The sequence below is a fragment of the Sturnira hondurensis genome, unplaced genomic scaffold, assembly GCF_014824575.4.
Source record: "Sturnira hondurensis isolate 20B ecotype Veracruz unplaced genomic scaffold, ASM1482457v3 Scaffold0017436, whole genome shotgun sequence".
In the NCBI taxonomy this organism is placed as follows: domain Eukaryota; kingdom Metazoa; phylum Chordata; class Mammalia; order Chiroptera; family Phyllostomidae; genus Sturnira; species Sturnira hondurensis.
The window spans coordinates 3,023,753-3,049,000 of record NW_028090067.1 but is presented as its reverse complement, the minus strand read 5'-3'; the positions used below and the strand labels follow the sequence as shown (position 1 = coordinate 3,049,000).

At 43.9% G+C, this 25,248-nt stretch overlaps 1 protein-coding gene across 6 annotated transcripts in view; it reads right to left on the bottom strand.

Moving 5' to 3' along the window:
• ANO2 (anoctamin 2) overlaps window positions 1-25,248 on the bottom strand; it is a 329,301-nt gene that overhangs the window by 210,876 nt on the left and 93,177 nt on the right. For all 6 annotated transcript variants that reach the window (XM_037068063.1, XM_037068065.1, XM_037068064.1 and 3 more), the window contains 3 exons: window positions 15,359-15,510; window positions 12,192-12,246; window positions 9,700-9,751 (listed from right to left, as the gene is read on the bottom strand). In XM_037068063.1, coding sequence (XP_036923958.1) covers window positions 9,700-9,751; window positions 12,192-12,246; window positions 15,359-15,510 — 259 coding nt within the window. The remainder of the gene's footprint in view (window positions 1-9,699; window positions 9,752-12,191; window positions 12,247-15,358; window positions 15,511-25,248) is intronic.

Here is a 25,248-nt window from a genome sequence, read left to right as displayed (position 1 = left end):
CAACTCCAGGATGGAGGAGCCTGCCATGCCAGGAGGCTCATGTAATCACGGAAGGGTGGGGGAGGGGCAAATCTCTGGTGCACCATGATTTCCTTCACCTCAAACACATTTTCTGCCCTCAATCAATCTTCCCAGAGAGACTGTAGATAGTAGTTAGAGAAGAAAACTGGTTTTGGAGGGAACACTTAATGATGTCTACACTCCAAGTAAATCTGCATTTTCAGGGCTCTGGATTGAGGGCAGGTTTGGATAAGGAATCTAAAGAACAGTTCCTCATTAAAATTCATGGTTTTCTGCCTCCCCTTCCCACCCAAGGACCCAGCTACAAGCCCGGAGACCACAAAGGCTCTCAAACAAGCCTCTCTCTTCTGTCAGCCTCCTCTTCCACAAATCTTGTGTCTATTAGCCTCAGTTCTAGGACGCTGGGCATGAGCAAGACCAGCCCTGGAATCCAGGTGGAAGTGAAGGCCCGTGGGAGGCCACCGCGGGCCTTCAGCTGGAGTGGCCCTTTCCAGTGAGTTGAGAGCTGGGTGTTTGGTACAGCAGCATCACCACAGGGCCAGTCCTTTTCCTTATTTTAAGCTTCCTCCTTCGCATGAACATAAAACATCAGAAATAACTCCAGAGAGTAGGGGGATCACAGAGTGGGTAAAGGGAGTAGGGGTGGAGGAGGGGTGCCTCGAGGCTCAATGAGCTGCAGATTTGTCCTACTCGCACGACTACAATTTCACTCTGAGCATCATTAATCAGCTCAAGAGCCATAACCACAGCAATGTGAAGCCACCCTCCAATAATCAAGGGGAGGAGTCCCACATTGGGAGGGGGTGGAGGTAGTTCAAAGCTACACAAGGGCTGTCAACATGGATAGAGGCTGAAGCATCACAGGCGGGTAGGGCTCCAACCAGACCATACCCCATGCACAGCCCCACCTAATCTCCCCCCGCCCACTCACACCCCACGGTTGCCACGGCAGCAGTAATATACCCTGAAGACAGTCTCAAAACTGCGTGGGAAAAGCTAAACAGGTGTTGAACTCTTCTGCTAATTCTCAGCTTTGCTGAGCACAGTAGCTGAGTGTCTGAGAGAATTAGGCTGACAACCTGAACTCCTGGGTCCTGCTGCCAGATCCTGAGAAAGATTTCAAATCATTGGAGGTGTAAAGCTGTGCGCTCCACCCCCATGTCAAAGAAAGCCTCCTTTGCAGTGCGTGCCTAAAGCAGGCAGCTCACTCCACTTCTACAGTATTTTTTGCTCATTGTTTTGTCTCCCAAAGGTCGACACGGTGCCTGAGGTCAGAGAGCACTCTCCTCTCACCTTTGTCTCATATTTATAGCATCTAGTGCCCCTCTGGGCACCAGGAGGAATAATGGTTGTTAACAGTATCCACCCTAGAGCTAAACTTATCTCAGCAACCCTTCCCATTTATCACAAGCACCCACCTACCTCACTATTTCAATTTTTGGCACTCTGTACTGATGAAGAAACTTTAAACTCCAGTTCATTAGTCCACTTCCTAACAGGAAGCCCAACAAATGGTTCTTTGCCTTGGAGCCCATAGGATTCCTGTCATCCTAACCCAGATTACCAGAGCCCCCACATGCGGTCATGGACCATGTCTCTGTCCCCCATGGCTATGGACCTCTTCCTTTTCAGATAGTGTCATATGGTCAACCCCAATCACTGGCTGCTGAGCAGAGGGAGGGAACAGGGCATAAAAGAAAGAGGAATGAAGAGGGGCAAGGCGAGCTGAAAAGTCACTACGCATCCACTGCACCCAAGGGGAATTGTTTTGGCCTCTTGGGTCACCCACAGACTTCAGAAACCAAGATTCTACCCCCAAACAAGCATGGAAATCAGTTTGAAAGAAGAAAATAATCAAACGTTGTTTTAAAAAGAGTCTCTGCTTTGAAAATTGAAATTCTGAAATTTTTCCTTGCTTTTCAGCAAAAACGGGTTAATTGGTTCCATCACACACCACCCATCTGGCCATAATGGCAAAGCTTTCTTCTTCAGAATCACACTGATAGTCTTTCCTCTCTACTCTAGACCCAGAGAGAAAGACCCAGCCTCTCCTCCCTTACTCCCAGAAGGGAGCCAGGAAGAAGGAGAACACATGGGGGGCGTTTTTTCTGTCCCTCTGGCCACAGAGAGAAGCAGTGCCTCGGCTCAAAGCACAGCTCACTGGAGACCCCCCTCACTGATCCCTAAGTCCCATCAAATCACCAGGTATTTCATACTTATTGCTGTTAGAACTGTAGTCCCCAAAGGACGAGGTTTGGGCTTCCTCTTTGCTCAGCACTGGCCACAGCTCTCTCTGCAGTATCCTGATTCAGCCAGGCCAACACTGGTCCTCTGCATCCACAGGGTTGGGGCCAAGGGACAGAGTACAGTGGGCTCAGGCCCAGGACTGGTACCTGAAAACACACACTGATAACGCAAACCTGAGGCCTAGCATTTAGCTTCAGAGACATCTCTGGTTTTCTGTACACAAAGGGTCAATCAAAGCAGAGTTTATGGTCTGCCTCCCAGAGAGAATCTCATTAAATCTACAAGTGGCATTTGGTGACAGGGACTACGGCTCTCTTCCCTCCAGGCCAAACTCAAAGGAAACTCTGCTCTGTGGGGACAGGTACTTAGAGGAATGGTCCTGAACTCCTGAAAACCCATTTGGTTTTGATCCCCCCCAGAACAGGGCCCACGCCACCCGGCGTTCTGCTTTCATCCCTCGTACTCCAGCCGGAGGTAAATCTAAACCAGAGCCCCCAGACAGTGCGTGGAACAGAGACTATATTTACCCATCACCAAATTGTCTTGACATGTGTTTAATTACTTAAATGCCTTTAATCCAAAGCCTTTTCTTCTAACAAAATATAAACCAGTTCAGCTGGATGAATGATAAACCAGATGTTTACAGCACACAACATGGTCTGGCTTTGGTCGAAATAATTAAGACATCGTCTCCTGAGTGGAGAGGGGAGATGCCCAAAGCATACATTTGTGTAAATGCTCTTACACCCAAGTGTCTATGAGAATGTAGCTCCATCAATCTGTAATTTTCTCTCCATGAAAAGGCAACAATGACTTCCATACGGGGGGACAGAAGAGGTGTCTGTCCTCCTCTGACATGACCGAGGAGGCTTGGGTTTCTTTCCATGGTGAAATGCAATTTAAAGGCATTCCATGACGGAGTAAACTCCCAGGGTCCTGAAAGCTGACATTACATTATGATTTAGGAGGCCTCACAAGGCTGGGCCAAATTTGTGATGGCTCCCATGCTACTGCCACCATGCAGAACCCAAACTTGCAAAGAGATTTAGTCTCTGAACATCATGTGTGCATTAGTCCATAACCCCTCACTTCCAGGGGTAAATTAGAGAGAAACTCCCTATCTACACCTTTGTAAATGAAATGTCCCTTTCTTAATATTTCCCCCCTGACTTTTCCAGATGTGTGTCCTTTGATCCTGTTGGAACCCTAACTGATTCTCGGGTATGGCCTCCATCATGTCTTTTGTATTATTTGCTTTCACTGCATGTCTCTCTCTTGCCAGACAGACACGTGGCTTATTTACTCTTGTCCTCAAATGTTACCTTGAAAGTAAGCCCGTAAAGGCAGGGATTGCTGTCAGTTGTGCCTGTTTATTCCACCACTCCCTAGTTCTAGAATATAAATGACACATCGTAAGTACTTGATAAAAATTTGTAGAATGAATGAATGGATCAAACTAGTATTGGGAAGATCTCAGCTTCCAACACTCTGGGAAACCTTTCCCAATAACTTCATTCATTTATTAACTGTTTAAAGAGGTATGAAGAGCCAAGAAACCCAAGTTCTAAATCTGGCTATAAATTTCTAACTTTGGGCACTGAGATAATCTCTCTGTTGTGAAATTAGTTAGCATCTGGTGAACCTTCTTTGCCTAGTAGCTTACAGGGTCAAATGAGATCATGAGAGTAAAAATGCTTTAAAAACTATACTACTACACACATGCAAGGGGTCCTTGCTATTTGGTCCTTAGATGTAGTGGTTTCGGTAATACCTTCTCTGCACAGACATCTCTTATCTGATTATCCCAGCTCTCATAACAGAGAACCCAGAAGAAACAGTAGCTAGATCGCATAAAACTCATTCCCTAGTTTTATGAACATTAAACCACAACAGAATCCTCCAAACCCTCCTTCAGCACATTTCCACTCTCTCTTTATCCAAAATTCTAACAAGCTTGTTTTTCTGTCTCCCAAAAAGGAAAGCAAAAAAGAAATGACAAAACTCAGGAAGGCACCTTACCTGAGTTGAAAATTCAAGAAATCAGAGAGTGCGGGGCAAACAACCCTAGTAATATTTTGATAACCCTTGAAGAAACATTAAAAAAAAACAAACATATTCTTAGTGACAACTCTGAATCATCCAGAAAAGGTTATGTATACATCTCTGTATGTATTTATACAGAGAACACAGATTGAGCCATTATACACAAGAAAGCAAAGAATAGTATGAAAGGTTACGGAAAACAATTTTATACAAAACGATGCTGCTGGGGCATCAAGGGCTAACCCACTCACCGCACCCCCTCTCCCTGTGGCTCCAGGCCAACTCCGAGCAGTCCAACGGCAGAAACTCGAGGGTCTTATGGTCTGAATATTTGCACTCAGTCTATTTTTCTTCTCCTAGTTTTGACATTCCACTTTAATTTGTGCTTTTCCTGTTTTTTATTTTTAAATGTATTATTTATACTATGCTGTTTTACTGTTTTTCTTGTAAGCCACTTCAGAAATTTTATAGAACAAGACAGAAATATAAATAATTCAATACACACAACTTGTACACAACTCAATGCTTTGCAAAAAGTGCTCATTCAAAACACTGAATTTTCCACAAAGGAAAGAAGTGATGATACTAAAAAACGGAGAGCATTTCTGAATTATTATTATTATATCATTAATATATTGCCCATCTTCTAATTTTAACCTTTATTGTGTTTTCCATCTTTTAGATGTCCACTGTAATCAGGTACAATGGGAAAGGGTTTTTTGGGGGGTTTTTTTATTATTTTATTTATTTATCTTTAGAGGGGAAGGAGAGAGGGAGAGAAATGTCAATGTATGGTTGCCTTTTGTGCGTCCCCTGCTGGGAAATGGCCTGCAGGGAACTGGCCTGCAACCCAGGCATGCGCCCTGACTGGGAATAGAACCGCGATCCTCTGGTTCGCAGGCTTGTGCTCAATCCACTGAGCTACACTAGCCAGGGCCCAATGGGAAAGGTTTTATAAGTTAGTCACAAAAGTAATGACTGTGTAAAAAAGTTAATGCTAAGGGTAAAAGATCAACAAGAATACCTTGAAAAACAATTTTAAGCACTGTCCTATTCTTCTTTGTTTCTTCTTTTTATGAAGCAAAAATCCTCTGGAGGATATAAGTCAATTCTATGCCATTTCTGCTTCTCTACGCAAGCAGAGAGAAGGGCAAAAAAAATCAAAATTTACCCCAAGGTCCAAGGTCCATATTATCTTGAAGCCTGACAGTGTTACCATATTTTTCATTCTTCCTGATCTTCTAAGTAGGATAGCGTAAAGATGGCCAGAGAGCACAGAAAGCACTTGATTTTCCTAGACAGAAGTCAAACAACATAAAAACTGGTGTGCAGGGTTCTCCTCTGCCGGGAAGTAGAGAAGTTAGTCATATGTCTCTTGTTACAAAGCTAATAAATCATCAGTAGCTACTGTGGAACTGCTAGACATTATTTATTTGGGGGAAAGGGAGTTTGGGCTTCAGTGGATGAATTTGGCGAAGGGGAAACAAACATCAAGTCCATAACAATAGGTAACTACTAAGGAGTTTGCATTTTATCTAAGAGAAATGTGGGTCAATTTTACCATTTCAAGAAGGCCAGTGAAATAATCAGACTTGCATTTAAAAAGCTCATACTGGCTACATTATATAGAATGAGTTAAATGTAAGTCTACCCATAGAATGGGTTAAAACCCACAAAACTGGGAATAGGAAGATGTCTTAGTGGGTGGAAAAGGAATTTGGGTAAAAGAAAAATGCAGTTGATGTAGACTAGCATAGTGGATGGGAAGAGAAATTGTACCAGCTTTAGAGATGCTTGACAGAATAGTCAACCCAGTAGCACTTTTGTTATCATTTCTGGCTTAAGAAATTGAAAGATGGTGTTCATCAAAATTTGGGTTGCACAGATGGGAGTTGTGTGGTCCCACAAAGGCAAACCTGTATGGTCCTTTTAGTTCACATTGGGGGGGGGGGGGGCGGATCTGCATGACGATGTTGAGTATGAAGTTGGGTATTAACTTTTGAGAATCTACACAGAAAATAATTCATCACTTAATTTTCATAATGTCCATGCTTAAAACACAGACAATAGGGTTTTTAATTTTATTGTATGGTCACTTTCTTATTTAAGCTTTAACTTAAAATATATAAATAGCAATAAGGGAGAGGCTTTATAACACCTGTTAGCCTTTTTCTTAATTTTTCATTATTTTATAAGTGAAGCAACACTAAAGCTAGTTAACACAGTATAGCTCACCACAATCCTACAAAAGTTAGTGGAGACCGAGCTTAAGCTCACTTCTCAACTTTTCTCTGCCAATATCCCAGCAGAAGCACACTGCTGCCTTAGGGTCTCGGGCTCATTATACGTCTGAAGAAGGCAGGCTATCCCTACCAATTCAAGGGTTTAAACTGATGGCTAGGTAACTGTTGTTTCTGGAGTAACAGACTTTAAAGACTCAACCTAATTCCACTTCTGGTTCAAAACATCCCAAAGGTAGTAGGACTAAGAAAGGAATAAAGAAACCCAAGTTGTAGACCCAGTTCTGAGAGTGACTCAGTATGTGACCCTGGACAAATCACTTATCTCCTTTATACCCATTTGTGATTGAGATGAGAGTTATTGACATGCTTCTTTCTCTAGGGCTATGAAACTAATATTAAAAGATTTACGTTGACACTTAGACACATACCTGAAGTTAATTACTTCCTCCTCTGTGTTCCCTTTCCACTCTGAATGTGTCTCTATTATTGTACCTACCAGATTTCTCAGAATTATCAATTTATATGTTTGTCTGCATGGCTAAACTAAGAGCCTCTCAAGTGTAGAAATTAGGTCAAATTCATCTTGGCACCTCTCAGTTCCTATAACATCATTTGACACAAAGCAATTGCTCAAGAAGTAATTTCTGAATGTCAAAAAAGAAAGAAAATTTTGAAAGTACCCAAGAATAGAAAAATCCTTAAGTGTTTGACTTTGAGACATCACAAAAAAAATCAGATCCTCAAAAGAAAAAAAATTCAGTGTGAAAGCAGAGGGTTTCTAATTAGCCTTCAACACTCTAGAAGCTGTCTCTCAAAATGAACTTGGTTCTTAGGGATTTGCCAGTTTACAAACAAACTAACAGCTTCCTATTTAATCTTTACAAAAACTCTTCAAAGTAGATATTACTATCCCCACTTTACATAAAAGAAAGCTGAGTTGCAGAGAAGTTAATTCATTTGTCCATGGACACACGAAGTCGGAACTCAATAGCTAGTGCTATTAGACTAGTTGGGTAGTCATGTTTAATTAATTTATCAAACCAAATCAACTGAGCAGAATGTGCAAGGCAGACACCTAGCTGTAATGGAGCATACAGATCATTGAGACACATCTCAACGACTCTCTTATGAGTCAAAGTCATGGACACAGATAATCAGCAAGAAAGAGATTGAGTTTAATGAGAGTTCCAGAAAAAGGGCATTAAGAGGGCAAAAAGGGCATTAAAAGGACAGTGATGTTTGGTCTGGGGATGGGCAAGAATGAGATTAGAGGAAGGACATTCGTGCAAAGGGAACAGCATGAGCAAAACTAGAGAGCCCAATAGTCACAGTGACAGGAAGAGAAGCAGTGGAGGGAGAGGGTACAGGAGAGAGAGGGGATGAGACAGAAATGGAGTATTAGATGTATTGATTTTAAGATTCTGATGAACATCTCAGTGGAGGTATCAGTCCAGTAATTGTAAATGCTGGGCTGAAATTGGAAGAAATGAAAAATAAAAATACATGGTTGTGAGTCATCTTTACAGAGAAGAAGAGAGTAAGGAGGCCAAGCAAACATGCAGACAACATCTAACATGCGGGAGAAGGGAGGGGAACCAAAGCAAGTGTGGTCCAGAGGTGGGAACAGAACCACAGCAGGTCAGCAGATCGGCAGCCCCTTCCTGGCTATCAACTCTCAGAAGATGGAAGTTCAGCAAAGAAGGCTTGGAAGGATGTAGAAAGTTAAGGAAGATGAAGACTACGAAAAAGGCAATGAAATGGGAGAAGTATAAAGTCACCTCCAACATCTGAGGAAGCAGATTTGGTCAAATCAGGGAGGCCGTGAAAGGATAAAAGGCAAATTGATGGAATGGAGGAGTGAACCGGTCAAGAAGTAAGGGTAAATTCAAAACCTTTGACGAAGGCCATGAGAAAGTACAAAATACCTTCTAAGATCTCTTCACTCTTCTGGTTGTCCTCATAACCAAGGACAAATGGCTGCTCAAAGCCATTTGAGGACTCCCATTCGTTCCATGGAATTGAACTAGACTAATCAATTACCTCACTCCCTCACCTCCTTGACTTGTAAGCGCCATGCTCCAGACAAATAACACTGCATAGAAGATTTGATTTTTAATACTTGGAGTCTTATTTGTAATTTAGTAGTAAGAAGAACACATCAAAGCAAACAGAGTCATACATAATCGCCCCCTTGAGGGGTTCTGCGCTATCCTAAAAATGCTATCACTCTCAAAACCTGCTCTGATTCCTCCTTCACTACGGTTTCCCTGGTGCTGAGGCAGCTTAGGAGCCCCACGATAACCTCTCCCATAACAGCTACCATTGCTGTCATCACTATTTTTATTCCTCAATTTCACTGCCTACCTTGTGCACTAGACTTGCCTCTAAATAACTTTGGACTCTTTTCAACTTGAAGCTGCCTCAAAAACCACAGATTTGTTGCCACAGAGTTTATTACAAAGCACGTTCTCTCAAAGGTTTCAAAAGCCATTCTGAGTGATGGTAACACCTTTGGAAAGACCGTTGAACCTGCAGAGTGATTCCTGTGGAAAGGACCTGTGCTTGTGCACATAAGTTCATGTTTTTACCCCTGCTATCATGTGTGTCCCTGTGTAAGCCATCAGCATCGAGACCGCCTGCCATACACTACAAGTTCCCAAATGCTGAGGTTCCTGCTTCAAAGACCAACACCCTCACTCTAAAAAAAAAAAGATAAAAAAATTAACCTAAAGGCAAACAGATTCAGCCAGATTTGGTGACAAGAATGGCAAACTTAAGAGGCACACTGAGACTAATGTGTGGCCCTACACAAGTCACTCACCCTCTCTGGGGGTCAGTTTCTTCATACATGAACAGAGGGGGCTGTACTAAAAGACCTCTAAGATGCTTTTCTTCTGGAATGAGGATCTGGGAGAAGTTACAGCAGTCTGGGGAGCAGCCCCAGCCCCACCAAGAAATGGGGTACCCCCTGCTCCTGGAGGGCCAGGGAGGGTTTCCTACCCTAAGTGAAAGCAGCCTCCTCCCCTGTGTGGGGCATTTGTTTTGTTTTGTTCTTTGCTGCCCACCAACCGAGCTGTTGAAAGGACAGCTATGGCCCCCTTAGCACCCCAGCACTATACCCACGGGTGGCGGAAAGGGTCCTTACCCATCGTGTTGTTGGCTCGAGAACAGGTTGTGCGCTTCAGGATTTCATGCACCTAAAACGGATGAGAGCAGGGCTGTGAGGACCTTGACCACATGTGTCACCACATGTGGGGGGCAGGCAGGGGACTAGGCGGCTGGACCCGTTTATAGGGAGGGGGGAGCCAAGCATGTGCCAAGCTCATGGATGGCTTGTCAAACCCACTCAAACTTGAGTGCTTTGAGGAAACAATCACCCCCCTCATACATACTGCCCTCCCTTTGCCCCACCCTGAAAAAATTAAGAAAGGAAAGGCTATAAATTGCAGTTACAGCAGGCAAGAAAAACACACCAAGGAGCTCAGACCCCCACAGCGCCCCCTGGGGAGATTGGGAGGAAAAGCCTGGGTCACACAGGATGGGGTGTCTGCCACCCCTGGCGGAACCTCAGGGAAGACCTGGAGGAGGATGTCCTCTCCACCAGCCCTGATTAGTGCCACGCTGGGGAAAGCACAGGAAAAGCAGGCAGACAATACGATTCTAGTCCTGGTTCTTAGCAGAGGGGTCCTGAGCAGCTCTGCGAGGGCTCATTGCCACCTCTGTAATGGAGCTATGCCACAGAGCTGCCTTCAGAACCATGAAAGCACTTTGTACACTGGAAAAGGGCCACCTACATGTTGGCCATTGGTACTATTTTTCTCCTGAGTCCTCATCTTGCCTCCCCAACCAGAGCATGTCAGACACTTCCTCAGGACTCCACGTCACCAAGCACATCCTGGGCCTCCAGCAGGCTGCCTGCTCAATGACCACTGCACGCAGTAATGGACCAACAAACCCCAACCATGTGGCTTGCAGGTGACTGCCCTCACATGGGAGGGAGGGATGCTGAGAAGGTGGGCCAGCGTAAATTTGCTGGCCAACCACACTCCTCCACTGGGTTCCAAGCCTGTGTCAGGCTATGAAGAGAGGTTCAGCAGGAAAGCCTGTTCTGGGACAAAGAGCTGGGCTGCCCAGATGCCCACAAAGAGGAGGCACAGGGAAGGCATTTATAGATGTGGGTGAGGACCCCAGGGCAGAACAGACCCAGGACAAAACTCAAGGCTCCCCCTTCTTCTCACAGTGTGGGGTGGACTGGCAAAGGGCAAGAAGCAATGGAAGTAGCTTCTAGAAGAGATTAATGGGAGATGTGTTACTCCATCATCATTCATCCTCTCATATTCTAGCCACAGACCTGGAAGGAGTGGTAAATAAATAACTTCTAGCAGAAGGGGCCCAGGAATGTTTGATTCACTTATAATACAGGACAGTGATTCAACAGCAATAATAATTAAGAACAGCATTTAATGGCACTTTATTATTTTACAAGCACTTTGCAATTATTGGGGTAATCTCCACAACGCCCTGTAATTCCCTCCCAGACACGAGACTCAAGCCACAGGGAGATTTAAGTGGCTTATAAGAGCATCAACCAAAAAAAGAGAGAGAGAGAGATTTTTTTTCATAAAAAGATGAAAAAAATTATATGCCCATTTTAAACCTTTCTAAAACACTAGGCTAAGGGACCTCAAGTATTTTCTTGCCCACACTGCAAACAGTGGGCCATGTTTTCTAAACACCTTGGAAATGTTCGGTACTTTTCTCTACTCACTTGTCCCTTTATATTCCTCTTACCACCCTATCGACTTAGAAGTTCTGCTACATATCCAACCCTCATTCCTCCTTCTGTTCAAATTTAAGTTCTTTCTTAGGGATCAATGGAAACACATTGCCAAGTTCCCCCTGTGGCATGAGTGAGTGTCCAGCACTCCGTAGGACCTCTTTTTCTCCTCTGTCCATAGACTGAATGTTCTCTAGGTGGGTAGAGAACAAACTGACTGGGGCCACAGGGATGCAAGGCATATTACAGATTTGCACTAGCATCCATCATTCTGCAAAATTCAAAAACTTGACTTCAAGTGTTTTCAGGCAAAAAAAATTGGAGAAGAACCACTATAGTTATGAATTTTGGCTTTCTACTGAGTGGGTGGATCATTTTATTCTTGGACAAACTGGCTAGCTCTAGAATTCCCTGTGACAGAAGTGCACAGGACACCCTTGAGGGAGAAAGAAAGAAACCCAGTGGCGTAGTGACGAGTCCTCATTCAGACCCTAACGATCTGTATGAATAATTTTTCAACTCATTGCTATTCAGAGCCTCAGTTTCCTGGCGAGCTAAAAGTTGCCACCAGCTTGGAGAGTCCCTGTTTCTCTAATTCCAAGAGGGTATAAGGGGGGAACTCTCATGAGAAGAAATCCCTCTCAAGCCCGAGTGAGGGTAGTTGTTTGCGATTTCTTTTACTGCTGCAATTAGAAAGCTCCTGGTCTTTTCTTTTAGCTGCTCAGCAACTCCAAACAAAGGATGATGGAAGGTAGCAGGGCGAGCAAGGGATGCTCTGCCAGACTGGGTACTTGGTCTTTCCCCACCCCTTCCTGGGCCCACCACACCTCATTGGGCACCTGGTTAACCCGTTTACTCACAATGCGGCTACGTGTGGCATTATCAAAGAAGGTGTCCTTATCCTGGATGTTGTACCTGCAGACACCAAGAAAACAGAAGGTCAACTCATTTTAGTGCCCTTGACCTGAGATCTCTGTCACCCAGACCCAGAGAAAACTTTTAGGAAACAACATAGCAAGATGTAAGACACACCACTCACACACACTCACAGTGTTTACACTCTTGACTCAGTAAATCTGAAGACTTATCACAGAACTGTATCACAGGGAAAACAAATTCAACAGCAGAAACAAGTCCCATAAATAAAAATGTTCATCATGGAGTTACTTTTAATAAAGTTATGAAGATGCAATTCCAAAATCTATACAATAAGTTATCATGCAGCATTGAAAATTATGACTATTGAAACTTTATACATAGAAAATTTTTAGAATACAATAGAAAAATATTATACTATGATAAGTTTTAAAAATAAAAGTGTCAAAACATAACTGTGTATGGACAGCATATTAACAATAACAAAAGAGTATAATTTCAGGATGTTGGGATTATAACTTTGTTTTCAAAGTTTCATTTAATGTTGTCACAATGTCATATCAGTTATCAGACTCATGATTATGCAAGGCCTATACCTGTTCTAAACTTCAAACATTTTTTCATTAAAAAATAACACAACTGTGCTTAGGACAGCATGCTAGAGGATACACAGGTGCAAGAGACATACTCCCAGCCACCCAGGAACCCAGTCACTGAGGTAGGTACGTTTCCAAATAAGAGATGCAGAGTAGAACGTGATAATGTGTAGACCGTTGCTATGAAAACTCTGAGGATGAACACCATATTTCAGTTGAAAAGTTCAGAGAATTCATCAAGAAGATCTGAAGGATCACAGAAGCTGAATGAATGGAGTTGTGTGGGAGTGGCCATTCGATGTCGAGGCTGGCATGAAGGAAGGCCGGGGGAAGGGGAGGCATGGAGGAAAAACAGAGTGCAAAAAGAACAGCAGGCCAGGAGGTCAACGTGCCAGTCCAGTTCAGCTGCTTAAGGCTGTATATCCTTGGGCAGATTCTGGACCTTGGTTTCATCTGTACAATAACAGGATAGTTATTGTACATCTGGACGGCCACCTCACAAGGGGTTGCAATATTGTGATTTATAAAATACAGATTTGGGTCTTCACTGTCTCTGGCTTATAACTCCCCAAACCTTTGAAATTTCTGAGCAATCAGAGCAATGGATGCATCTTCTATTACAGAATTTGGTCTCTTGTCCTCAGTTCTTGAAATCATTTCACAGCCATAAGGGTGAAATGGGTATTTGTTATTCATAGACAACCCCTTTCCACCACCACTGGGTTTGTCAACGAGGCGGCCTTTGGAAAGCACCTCAGGATGGAGGCTGGTTGCCCAGGGAACCAACTGTGAATACAGGGCTGGGGCTTTTGGTCCCACCCCTTGATTTCTGCAGAGGGGGCAGTGGCTGGAGGTTGAAGCAATCATTAATGGCCAATCATTTGACCAACCATGCTTGTAGACCGAAGCCTGCATAGAAACCCAGGAGGAGGGATGTCAGAGAGCTTCCAGGCTGGGGAGCCAGAATTCTCCCCTGGGCTGCTTGTCAGGCTCCAACTCCACAAGGGCAGAAGTTCCTTCGTTTGGGATCTCACACTCTGCATCTCTCCATCTGACTGTTGATTTGTATGCTTTAATGCTTTTTGTAATAAACTCGTAATCTAGTGAATAAACTGGTTTCCTAAGTTTGGGGAGTTGCTCCATCAAATTAATCAAACCCAAGTTCATGGGACCCCATGATTTACAGTTAGTCAGAAGCACAAGTAACAACCTGGACTTGCAATTGGCATCTAAAGGGGGGAGGAGGAGTCTTGTACGATTGAGTCCTCAGCCTGGGAAATTTGATGCTATACCAAGGTAGCGAGTGTCGGATCGGGCTGACACCCAGCTGGTGTTGGAGAATTTCTTGGTCGTGTGGGAAAACCCACAAATACATTGGAATTGGTGACTGGAATTGATATCAGAACCACAGGGAGGGGAGATTCAATGATATGCAAAAAGAACAGCCTACATATGTGTACAGAATCATTAACTCACATGGCAAAGATGGGTAGGAGATGCTATCCAATGACAGCAGAAACACAGCTCCCTGAACACCACCTCCTCAAGAGACAGGTCCTTATATCTTCCCTGCCTTTCCATGCCCCTTCCTTTGTCCCTCTTGCTTAACTCACTCAACATTCCCCCAATGGTCTTTGATTTTTCTCATTTGCTCCTAAAACAGGATGAATGCTTGGCTGCTGCACCTGCCACTTCCCAAATGTGACTCCCCCATCCAGAGGTTTTCCAAATGACCATCTCTGTGAAGGGCTCTTATTCCCTCACCCAGGGTGGGATGTGGGGAGGGGTCTCCTCAGAGTCAATAAGTACATGTGTGGGGCAGCTAGGAATACAGAAACCCAGAATCTTTATCCACCTTCTCTCGGGTGTATCACAGTATGTTAAAATTCCATTCCATTGGGAACTGGGCAGAATGTAAACCCCACAGAAGATAAAAAGGTATATGAGTCCCAAGGTTTATTGTTTGCTCCCTAGTTCTCCAACCATCATGCAAAATAACTGAAATCGCAGATTTTCCATAAGCCACTGGACAATCATTCAGGAGGTACTCATGATAATCTCATGTAGGGCAGAGGACACAGGAAAGACTTCACCATGAGGGCATGCTTTCTCTTCTTTCCCAGGCACAGGACACTTACTTATGACTGGGCAGTGTTTGGTTTTCTTTTCCATCCCTCTTCACACCCCTNTTTATCCACCTTCTCTCGGGTGTATCACAGTATGTTAAAATTCCATTCCATTGGGAACTGGGCAGAATGTAAACCCCACAGAAGATAAAAAGGTATATGAGTCCCAAGGTTTATTGTTTGCTCCCTAGTCCTCCAACCATCATGCAAAATAACCGAAATCGCAGATTTTCCATAAGCCACTGGACAATTATTCAGGAGGTACTCATGGTAATCTCATGTAGGGCAGAGGACACAGGAAAGACTTCACCATGAGGGCATGCTTCCTCTCTTCTTTCCCAGGCACAGGACACTTACTTATGACTGAGCAGCGTTTGGTTTTCTTTTCCATCCCTCTTCACACCCCTACCCCACAGTTCTAATACTCACAGGTACATTTTCTCCCTGGAGAATGGGTAGGAGAGGTTTTTCATCCTGTTGTTACTATGCTCTGGAACTCTGGGCTTCAGGGGCGAGCTCAGCTTCTGCAGAATCTCATTGAACTTCTTTGCAATGCCACCTTCTGATTTGATCTCATACATCTATGAAAGGCAAAGCCACAGGTTTGAAAGGAGGCCACATCCAACTCTCAGAGAAGAGTGACTTACCAGCCAAAGCTTCATGGGGCCCAGATGCCCTGGAGGGAACTTTTCTGGGGAGAGAAGGAGACTGGGAGAAACAAGTAGGGTCCTTCCTTTCCCAACTGCTTTCACAAGGCTCTGGACTCCTCTATTTGTGTAAATGGAGGCTACCAGTGCAAAGAAATGAGCAAGGAATCCAGACTTTCAATATGACTTTGTAAGAGAAACAGAAGACCTACTACATGACAGTCACTGTCCTAAAGCACTTTATGCAAATTAGCTCCAATGCACACAGCAACCCAGCTAGATACACAATATTAGTCTCATATTATAATGAGTACATTAAGGCTCAGGGAGGTGAGATGAGTCAGCAAAGATCACACAGATAGTTACTGGGTGACAGCTTGGGTTTAACTTGTGTCAGCCTAACTTAAAGTCTACACTCCACAACTACACCACGCCCCTCTGTGGTCATGTAGCGTCACTTCTTGGTGTGCTCCTTTTAGGAAGTGTCTGATAAATGAGTGTACTTTCATAGTACAAAACATCTGATGGGTATCTGCCTTGAGCGAGGCAGAGAGTTAGTACCAAGACAATGCCTGGTATTCATAATTCATATAGCTTTCTGTAATGGACAGAAGGCTTTTGCACTCGTTACAGCTTTTGGTCTTTCTAACTTCCAGATGTAGTCACTGAGACACAGAGGTTGTACTCATAGCAAAGCTGTGATGGACCAATGGCCACAAATTCTTTTTACCCAAATTCTCCTTTCAGAGGTGGCATCTCTATTCCACCCTCTAACATCTGGGCAGGCTCTATGGCTGCTTGACCAGTCCAGCGGAAGTGACACTCTGCTGCTTTCCTCCTTTAGGGAGAAGGGAAGCTCTGTCTTGGTCTGCCTTGGTCTCTTGAAGCCCTGAGCCACCTGTAGGGCCCTGAGCCACCTGTAGGAAGTCTGCAGAGAGGCCTCAGAAAGGGAAAGGGTGGGGCTGAGCCAGTGTTCCGGCTGCCCTCTGTCTGGCCCACACCAAATACCACCAAGTGACCTCAGTCGATACCACGTGGAGCCGAAGAATCACCCAACCCAGCTCTGCTCGAGGTCCTGACCAAAAACTTATAACATAGAATAAAATGACTATGTTTTAAGATATTGAGTTTGGGCTATAATACTAATTTGTCATGCTGCAATAGATAATTAGAACAAGAGCCAACATCCAGATCTTCAGACTTGAAAGCAGGTTTCCTTCTCCATCACGATACCCTCAAGTTGCTTAAATCTAGTCAGGCAGTAAAACATGAATGGAATACTTATAAGATAGACAGAGATGAAAGCCGCGGAAGACATACAATGCGCTTTGAGGGTTCAAAGGAAGGAGATAGCACATCCAGTTGCAGAATCAGAAAAATGTTTTGTAGAAGGAGTAGCATTTCTGTCGGAAATTTTTAACAGGAAGATAACCTTCTTTTGTTATCAGTTTGTTCATTAATATAATAATGATAAGTTGGGGGGGGAGCCACCCCCATCCAACAACTGAAACATAACCACAGCTCATTTTTTCTAATAAATTTTTCTATGCATTTTGATTTGATTTCAGTTATAAAATTAACACAGTTCTAGGAAACAGAAAAACCCAAGCCATGCAAGTATATTAACTAAATGTCAACTTTTCTTTTTCTTTCAACCCAATCCTCTCCAGAAAAAAAATTCAATTTGAGCATATTTTATCCTGACTCTTCCAGAAATACATGCATCACTAAATCCCCTCTGAACTGCGATTATAGTTCACATCTTGTTCTATAATTTGCTTTTTTCACTTAGCAAAAGTTCACATATATATATTTTTCCAACACATATTACACAGTGCACATGAATCCTATTTTATTTACGGTCATTTCCCTAGTGATGGGTATTTATCTTATTTACTATGCATATGTTATCTTACTCGATGACATTTCTATTAACATGACTTTATAAATACTTGTAATGAGTAGGGCTTGAACAGATATAGGCAAAGACATTCCAGGCAAACAAAAAGGTAGAAAAGTTCAACTGGGCTTGCAGAAGGGTTAAATGGCCTGGTTCGTCTGGAGCATGAGGTTCTGAAGGGGACATAGTGACAGTCATGGCAGACAGGCAAACTGAGACCCGTGCACCGGGATCCTGCCGCACAGGGCAATGGGAAGTCAGCACAGAGTTCGAACAACGACAAACCCACAGTGAGGCTGTGTAAGAAGAATGAGCCAGCATTTTGAAACAAGGGGATCATTTATTTCTAGGAGCACATACCACTTAGTAAGCACCTCCTTTGTGCCTGGCTGTTGCTACACATTAGCATTAATCTGAAAGCCATACCGCAAAGCCAAGAGAAGTTAAGTGTCCCAGTCAATATCACACAGATAGTCCAAGCCAGGGGGTGCCAGAGCTAACAAATAAAAATACAAGAGGGCCAGTTAAATTTGAATTTCATAAAATCAAAAAATAATTTTTAAAGTAAGTATATCCTATGCAATATTTGGAACATAGTTACATTTAAAAATTGTACTTATAGCCCTGGCTAGTGGCTCGATTGCTTAGAGCATCGTCTTGTACACCCAAAGGTTGTGGGATGGATCCACAGCCAATGTTGAATCATTTTCTTTCTCTTTCTCGCGCTCTCTTTTCTTTTCTCTCTAAAATCAATGGGCATGTCCTCAGGTGAGGATAAAATACAATATCTAGGGCATATTTATACTAAAAACTATTCATTGTTTGTCCAAAATGTGAGTGTAACTAGGCATCTGTATTTTATCTGACAACCCTACTCTTGTCCGCCTCTAATTCATTCCCCATATTGGAGCCAGAACTGATGTTTCTGAAGCAAAAATCTGATCATGTCACCTCTCTGGGAAGGGTCTTCAACAATTTCCCATTGCTCTTATGATAAAGAACAAAATTCTTAATTCAGCACATGAGACTCTGTAGAAATCTCCACATTGTGTTTCATGGGCCCAGATACCTCTTCATCATAGCCCTTATCAGTCATAATTTTACATTTATTTGAGTGATTATTTTCTTAACATCCAGCTGCCTTACCAAAGCATAATCTCCATGAAGGCAGGATACTGTCCAAACTATTCCCTAGCTTTGAATGAGTGAATGAATGAATGAATGAATGAATGAATGATAAATCTCTGGGGAACCAGCATTGAATGATAGCAGTTACTGCCACTGAAGGAGCCCAGGCTGGGAACAGAATAACCATAACAGACCTTGATAAAAATAAACCAGGCTGGAGAAAAAAAAGGCAAAAGCCTAAAGCCTCTGTCCGGCTGAAGGGCTTCCCTCCTGTCCTCATCACCTGCAAGGGCTCTCAGGCGCCCAGCCCTGGCACAGGCCAAGAATGCCTGTACTCAGCTGGTGTAGATTAATAATCCAGTAATTGTTTCTGGGCCTTGTTCTGGAAGAAGGGTAGTTAAGAACCTCTCAGAAGTTCTTGACCTTCATCTTGGTAGTGTATCTGGAAGAGTTCACTAGAGAAAAAGGCACCTGCCATATGTCTTCAGAGGGACCAGGAATGGGACCAGCACAAATTTTGACTGTTTCTATTAGTAGTAGTAGTAGTAGTAGTAGTAGTAGTAGTAGTAGTAGTAGTATCAGGCTAATTCACTTTATTTTTCTTGTATAAAATTTTGTGGGGGCCACAGCTGGAGCCTGGGTCACCTGCACAGAAACTCTGGCATGGGTCTTTATAAGATCATCAGTGGATTCCTGATAGATTGTCAGTGGGTTCCTGATAGGAAGACTTGGTGAACACGGTCTCTTTCGAGAGGTCGGGGGTGAGAATCTATAGGTCTTAGACATGATATCAAAGGTGGCCTTGGCAAAGTTGCCCAGGGAGGCAGTGCAGCCCCAGCTGAGGTGTAGCAGTCGCTGCTAAGGGCCATCAGCAACAGCTCCTTGGGCACAGGGGCTGAGACAATCTCAGTGCCCCTGGGGGCAGGGATGAGGCACACCAACACAGAGCCACAGCGCCCAGTCACCTTGCAAGGGACGGTGTGGTTTAGAGAGACCAGGAGTGGGACCAGCACAAGTTTTGATTGTTTCTTAATAGAGGGTGCTCCAAATCGCTGAGAGTAATACTGTCTGCCCTCAGGAAAAAACACAGAAGGTGCAGAACACCAGCATCCACCAGATACCTCAAGGTAACATTTGCTCCTCGGCCGTGACTAAAACCTACATAAAACCCTACATAAACATGTTTAAAACCCTACATAAACATGCCCAGGATCAAATACCATGGAAGACTCATGTTGGAAAGAGATTTCCCAGACTTCAAGAACTTTGAGGAGATGGATTCAGACACATGTGCACACTAAAACATGGGTGGATAGCCCTGTGGCACCATACCGTGGACACTAAGCTTGGAGGACAAAGGACCTGCTTCCTACCTCCACACCTGTGCACCTGTTGCATCTATTCCTAGAACTTCACCCTCCTTCGACACCTGAATTACTCCCTTTCTTTCACCACTTGGTTCAAGTATCCACTTTTCCAGGAAACCTTCCTCAGTTACTCACTCCCTGTCATGCTTCCTTAGTACCCTGTGAAAGAGTGCCTGTGTCATAACGTTTGTCATGCTCTTCTCTTACTCCCAGTCCACCCGTCTGTCTCCCCGACAGGATATGGACTTCTGGAGAGAGCAAGGACCATCGTCTGTGTGCTAGGAACACAGTAGCATCTACTGATTTAATAACCTAGGTCCTGGTCCTTGTAGATACAAACTAGCTGTGTGACTTTGGGCAAATCACTCTCCCTCTTGGGTCTGTCATTTCTAAAGAGAGAACTGGAGAACTTTCACTTTCCACAGTTCCTGCTATGATGGAGAAACAGGGACCAGATTCACCATATCTGAAACAACCAAAACATTCAGAAAAAAAATATGAGATGAGGACTTCCACCAAGATGGAGGCATAGGTGGAAACACTGTGCCTTCTCCCACAACCAAGTTTGAATACAACAAAGGTTTGATGAACAAAGACACAGCCAAAGAACAGAAAATTAAACTATACAGAAGTCCGACAAAAACCAACCAGACCGGTAAGCGGGGTGGAACCAGCAGCAGAGCCGGGACAAGCAAGAAAGATCCCCTGACCCCAGGCTCCCAGGCAACCCGACGTCACACAGACCCAGTGAGGGTGCAGGGTGGCGGGCTGGCTGCGGTCACACATTCGCACGCAGATAAACCAGCACAGAAGTGAGCAGTGAGACGGACTGTGCAGGCCAGCAGCGGCAGCAGAGGCGGGAGGGAGCAGAGGGGGCCGCTATTGCTCCTCTTTGAGCCCTGCCCCAACATACAGCGTCACAACCCAGCAACTGAGTGGCCCAGCCCTGGTGAACACCTAGGGCTCTGCTCCTCATAACTAACAGGCACAAACAGTCCAAAATATGGCTCAAGAAGAACTCAAAGCCCCAGAGCCCATAACTCTAAGTGAAAAAGAAATAGCGAACCTCTCAGATGCACAGTTCAAAGCACTGGTGATCAGAATGCTCACAGAACTGGTTGATTTTAGCCACAAATTAGAGGAACATATGAAGGCTAAACTAATTGAAATGAAGGGAAATGCACAGGAAACCAAGAGTGATGGAAAGGAAACTGGGACTCAAATCAAGGGAGTGGACCAGAAGGAAGAAAGAAACAACCAAACAGAACAGAATGAAGAAACAAGAATTCAAAAACTTGAGGAGAGGCTTAGGAAGCCCAAATTATAGGGGTACCAGAAGGGGAAAAGAAACAGCCACAAGTGGAAAACTTATTTGAACAAATAATAAAGGAGAACTTCCCCAATTTGGCAAAGGAAATAGACTGCCAGGAAATCCAGGAAGCTCAGAGAGTCCTAAAGAAGTTGGACCCAAGAAGGAACACACCAAGGCACATCAGAATTACATTAGCCAAGATTAAAATGAAGGAGAGAATCCTAGAAGCAGCAAGAGATAAGGGGACAGTCACCTACAAAGGAGTTCCCATCAGACTGTCAGCTGATTTCTCAAAAGAGACGTTCCAGGCAAGAAGGGGCTGGAGAGAAGTATTCCAAGTCATGAAATCCAAAGACCTATATCCAAGACTGCTCTATCCAGCAAAGCTTTCATTTAGAATGGAAGGGCAGATAAAGTGCTTCTCAGATAAGGTCAAGTTCAAGGAGTTCATCATCACCAAGCCCTTATTATATGAAATGTTAAAGGGACTTATCTAAGAAAAAGAAGATAAAAAATATGAACAGTAAAAAGACAGCAGACTTACAGTTATTAACAACCACACCTAAAAGAAAAGCAAACTAGGCTAACAACTAGAACAGGAACAGAACCACAGAAATGGAGATCACAAGGAGGGTTAGCAACAGGGGAGTGGGAGGAGGAGAAGGGGGGAGAAGACACAGAAAATAAGTAGCATAGATGGTAGGTAAAAAATAGATAGGGGGAGGGCAAGAATAGTAGGGGAAATATAGAATCTAAAGAACTTGAGATGCATGGTCATAAACTAAAGGGAGGGAATGGTAGGGGAGGGGGTGTGTGGGTGGAGGAGAATGAAGGAGGGGAATAGAACAACTGTAATGGTATAATCAATAAAATACATTTTTTAAAAAACATGAGATGAGACTTTCAGCCAAGATGGAAATGTAGGTAGACACACTGTGCCTCCTCACAAAACCAAAATTAAGGACAACAAAAATTAAGAAATAAAAAAACAACCAGATCTGACTGAAAATTGAACTGTACCAAAGTCTGACAACCATTCATCCCGACTGGTAAGAGGGGTAGAGTTAGCAGCTGGCAGAGAAGGGCCGCAGCGGGAAAAAGCAGTAGTTGTCAGTCCCAGGCGAGGGGTGGCAACAGGCAGGCCCAGTGAAGCATGCAGGGCAGCTGGCTGATTGCAGACACACATTTGCATGCAGATAAACCAGGTGAAAATGGGGAGTGGGACAGACAGTGCAACCCAGGGCCCCATTGCCAGAATATAAAGCCTATAAGCACCAATTGAAAACGCCTGTGGGGGTTGAGGTGCCAGGAGAGACTCCCAGCCCCACAGGAGAGTTCATTGGAGAGACCCACAGGGTCCTAGAACCTACACAAGCCCACCTATTCGGGAACCAGCATCAGAAGGGCCCAATTTGCTTGTGGGAAAGGGCAGAAGGGACTGAAATACAAAAGCAGAGTAAGCACCATTGTTCCCTCTCTGACCCTGGCCCCACATACAGCATCAGAACCCAGAAACTGGGTTGCGCCACCCTGATGAACACCTAAAGCTCTGCCCCTCAATGTAACAGGTGCAACCAGACCACACCCTCACAAAAAAAAAAAGGCTCAAACAACAAATCAAAGCCCCAGAGCCAATACATCTATGCGACCAAGACATAGCCAACCTATCAGATGCACAGTTCAAAGCACTGGTGATCAGGATGCTCACATAGTTGGTTGATTTTGGTCAGAAATTAGATAAAAAATTGAAGGCTACACTAAGTGAAATGAAGAAAAATGTACAGGGAACCAATAGTGATAGGAAGAAAACGGGGACTCAAATCAATGAAGTGGACCAGAAGGAAGATAGAAACAACCAAACAGAACAGAATGAAGAAACAAGAATTCAAAAACTTGAGGAGAGACTTAGGAACCTCCAGGACATCTTTAAACATTCCAACATCCAAATTATAGGGGTACCAGAAGGGGAAAAGAAACAGCCACAAGTGGAAAACTTATTTGAACAACTAATAATGGAGAACTTCCCCAATCTGGCAAAGGAAATAGACTGCCAGGAAATCCAGGAAGCTCAGAGAGTCCCAAAGAAGTTGGATCCAAGAAGGAACACACCAAGGCACATCAGAATTACATTAGCCAAGATTAAAATGAAGGAGAGAATCCTAGAAGCAGCAAGAGATAAGGGGACAGTCACCTACAAAGGAGTTCCCATCAGACTGTCAGCTGATTTCTCAAAAGAGACCTTACAGGCAAGAAGGGGCTGGAGAGAAGTATTCCAAGTCATGAAATCCAAAGACCTACATACAAGACTGCTCTATCCAGCAAAGCTTTCATTTAGAATGGAAGGGCAGATAAAGTGCTTCTCAGATAAGGTCAAGTTCAAGGAGTTCATCATCACCAAGTCCTTATTATATGAAATGTTAAAGGGACTTATCTAAGAAAAAGAAGATAAAAAATATGAACAGTAAAAAGACAGCAAACTCACAGTTATTAACAACCACACCTAAAAGAAAAGCAAACTAGGCTAACAACTAGAACAGGAACAGAACCACAGAAATGGAGATCACATGGAGGGTTATCAACACGGGAGTGGGAGGAGGAGAAGAGGGAAGAAGGTACAGAGAATAAGTAGCATAGACGGTAGGTAGAAAACAGATGGAGGGAGGGCAAGAATAGTATGGGAAATGTAGAAGGTAAAGAACTTATGACACATGGACATGAACTAAAGCGGGGGAATGTGGGTGGGAGGTGGTGTGCAGGGTGGAGGGGAATGAAGGGGGAGAAATGGGTCAACTGTAATAGCATAATCAGTAAAATATATTAGAAAAAACAAGGTGAAGGGATTAAGCAAAAACATTAAAATAAAATAAAATAATAAAATTAAAAAATTGAACAAAAAAATGACATGATTGTTTCTGTGGTTTAAACATTTGTGCCCCTCCCCCCAAAAATTTATATAGTGAAATTCCAATCCCCATAGTGATGGTATAAGGAAGTGAGATCTTTGGAAGGTGATTAGGTCATGAGGGTGGAGCCCTCATGAATAAAAAAGACCCCACAGAACTCCCTAGCCCCTTCTACCCCATGAAGACACAGCAAGAAGGCATCAGCTATGAACCGGGCAGAGGGCCCTCACCTGACCATGCTGGCACCCTGATCTCAGACTTCCTGCTTCCAGAACTGTGAGGGAAAAAAATCTGTTGTTTGTAAGCCACCAGGTGTGTGGTATATTCTTATAGCAAGCAGCCTGAACAGACTAGGACAACAGCTGCCCTCCTACTGGACATCAGGAGTTCCCGGGAGATGGAAACAAACAAGGCGAGTCTGTGATTGCTCCAGCTCACTGCCTAGAGAGAGGTTCTGGGCCACGATGCAGGAAAGGGAAACGAGTGGAGACCGGCAAACTCCCTGAGCTGCAGAGACAAACTAGAAGTCTGGGGAATCCAAAGCAACTATAGTCTATAGGACAGCATGCCCAAGAGAGAGAGAACTTCACAAAGAACCCAAGAGATCTGCAGAGGCTCCCCCTGAGAACTTGGCANATGAAATCCAAAGACCTACATCCAAGATTGCTCTATCCAGCAAAGCTTTCATTTAGAATGGAAGGGCAGATAAAGTGCTTCTCAGATAAGGTCAAGTTCAAGGAGTTCATCATCACCAAACCCTTATTATATGAAATGTTAAAGGGACTTATCTAGGAAAAAGAAGATAAAAAATATGAACAGTAAAAAGACAGCAAATTCACAGTTATTAACAACCACACCTAAAAGAAAAGCAAACTAAGAGGACAGCTAGATCAGGAGCAGAACCATAGAAATGAAGATCACAAGGAGGGTTAGCAACAGGGGAGTGGGAGGAGGAGAAGGGGGGAGAAGGTACAGAAAATAAGTAGCATAGATGGTAGGTAGAAAACAGATGGAGGGAGGGCAAGAATAGTATGGGAAATGTAGAAGGTAAAGAACTTATGA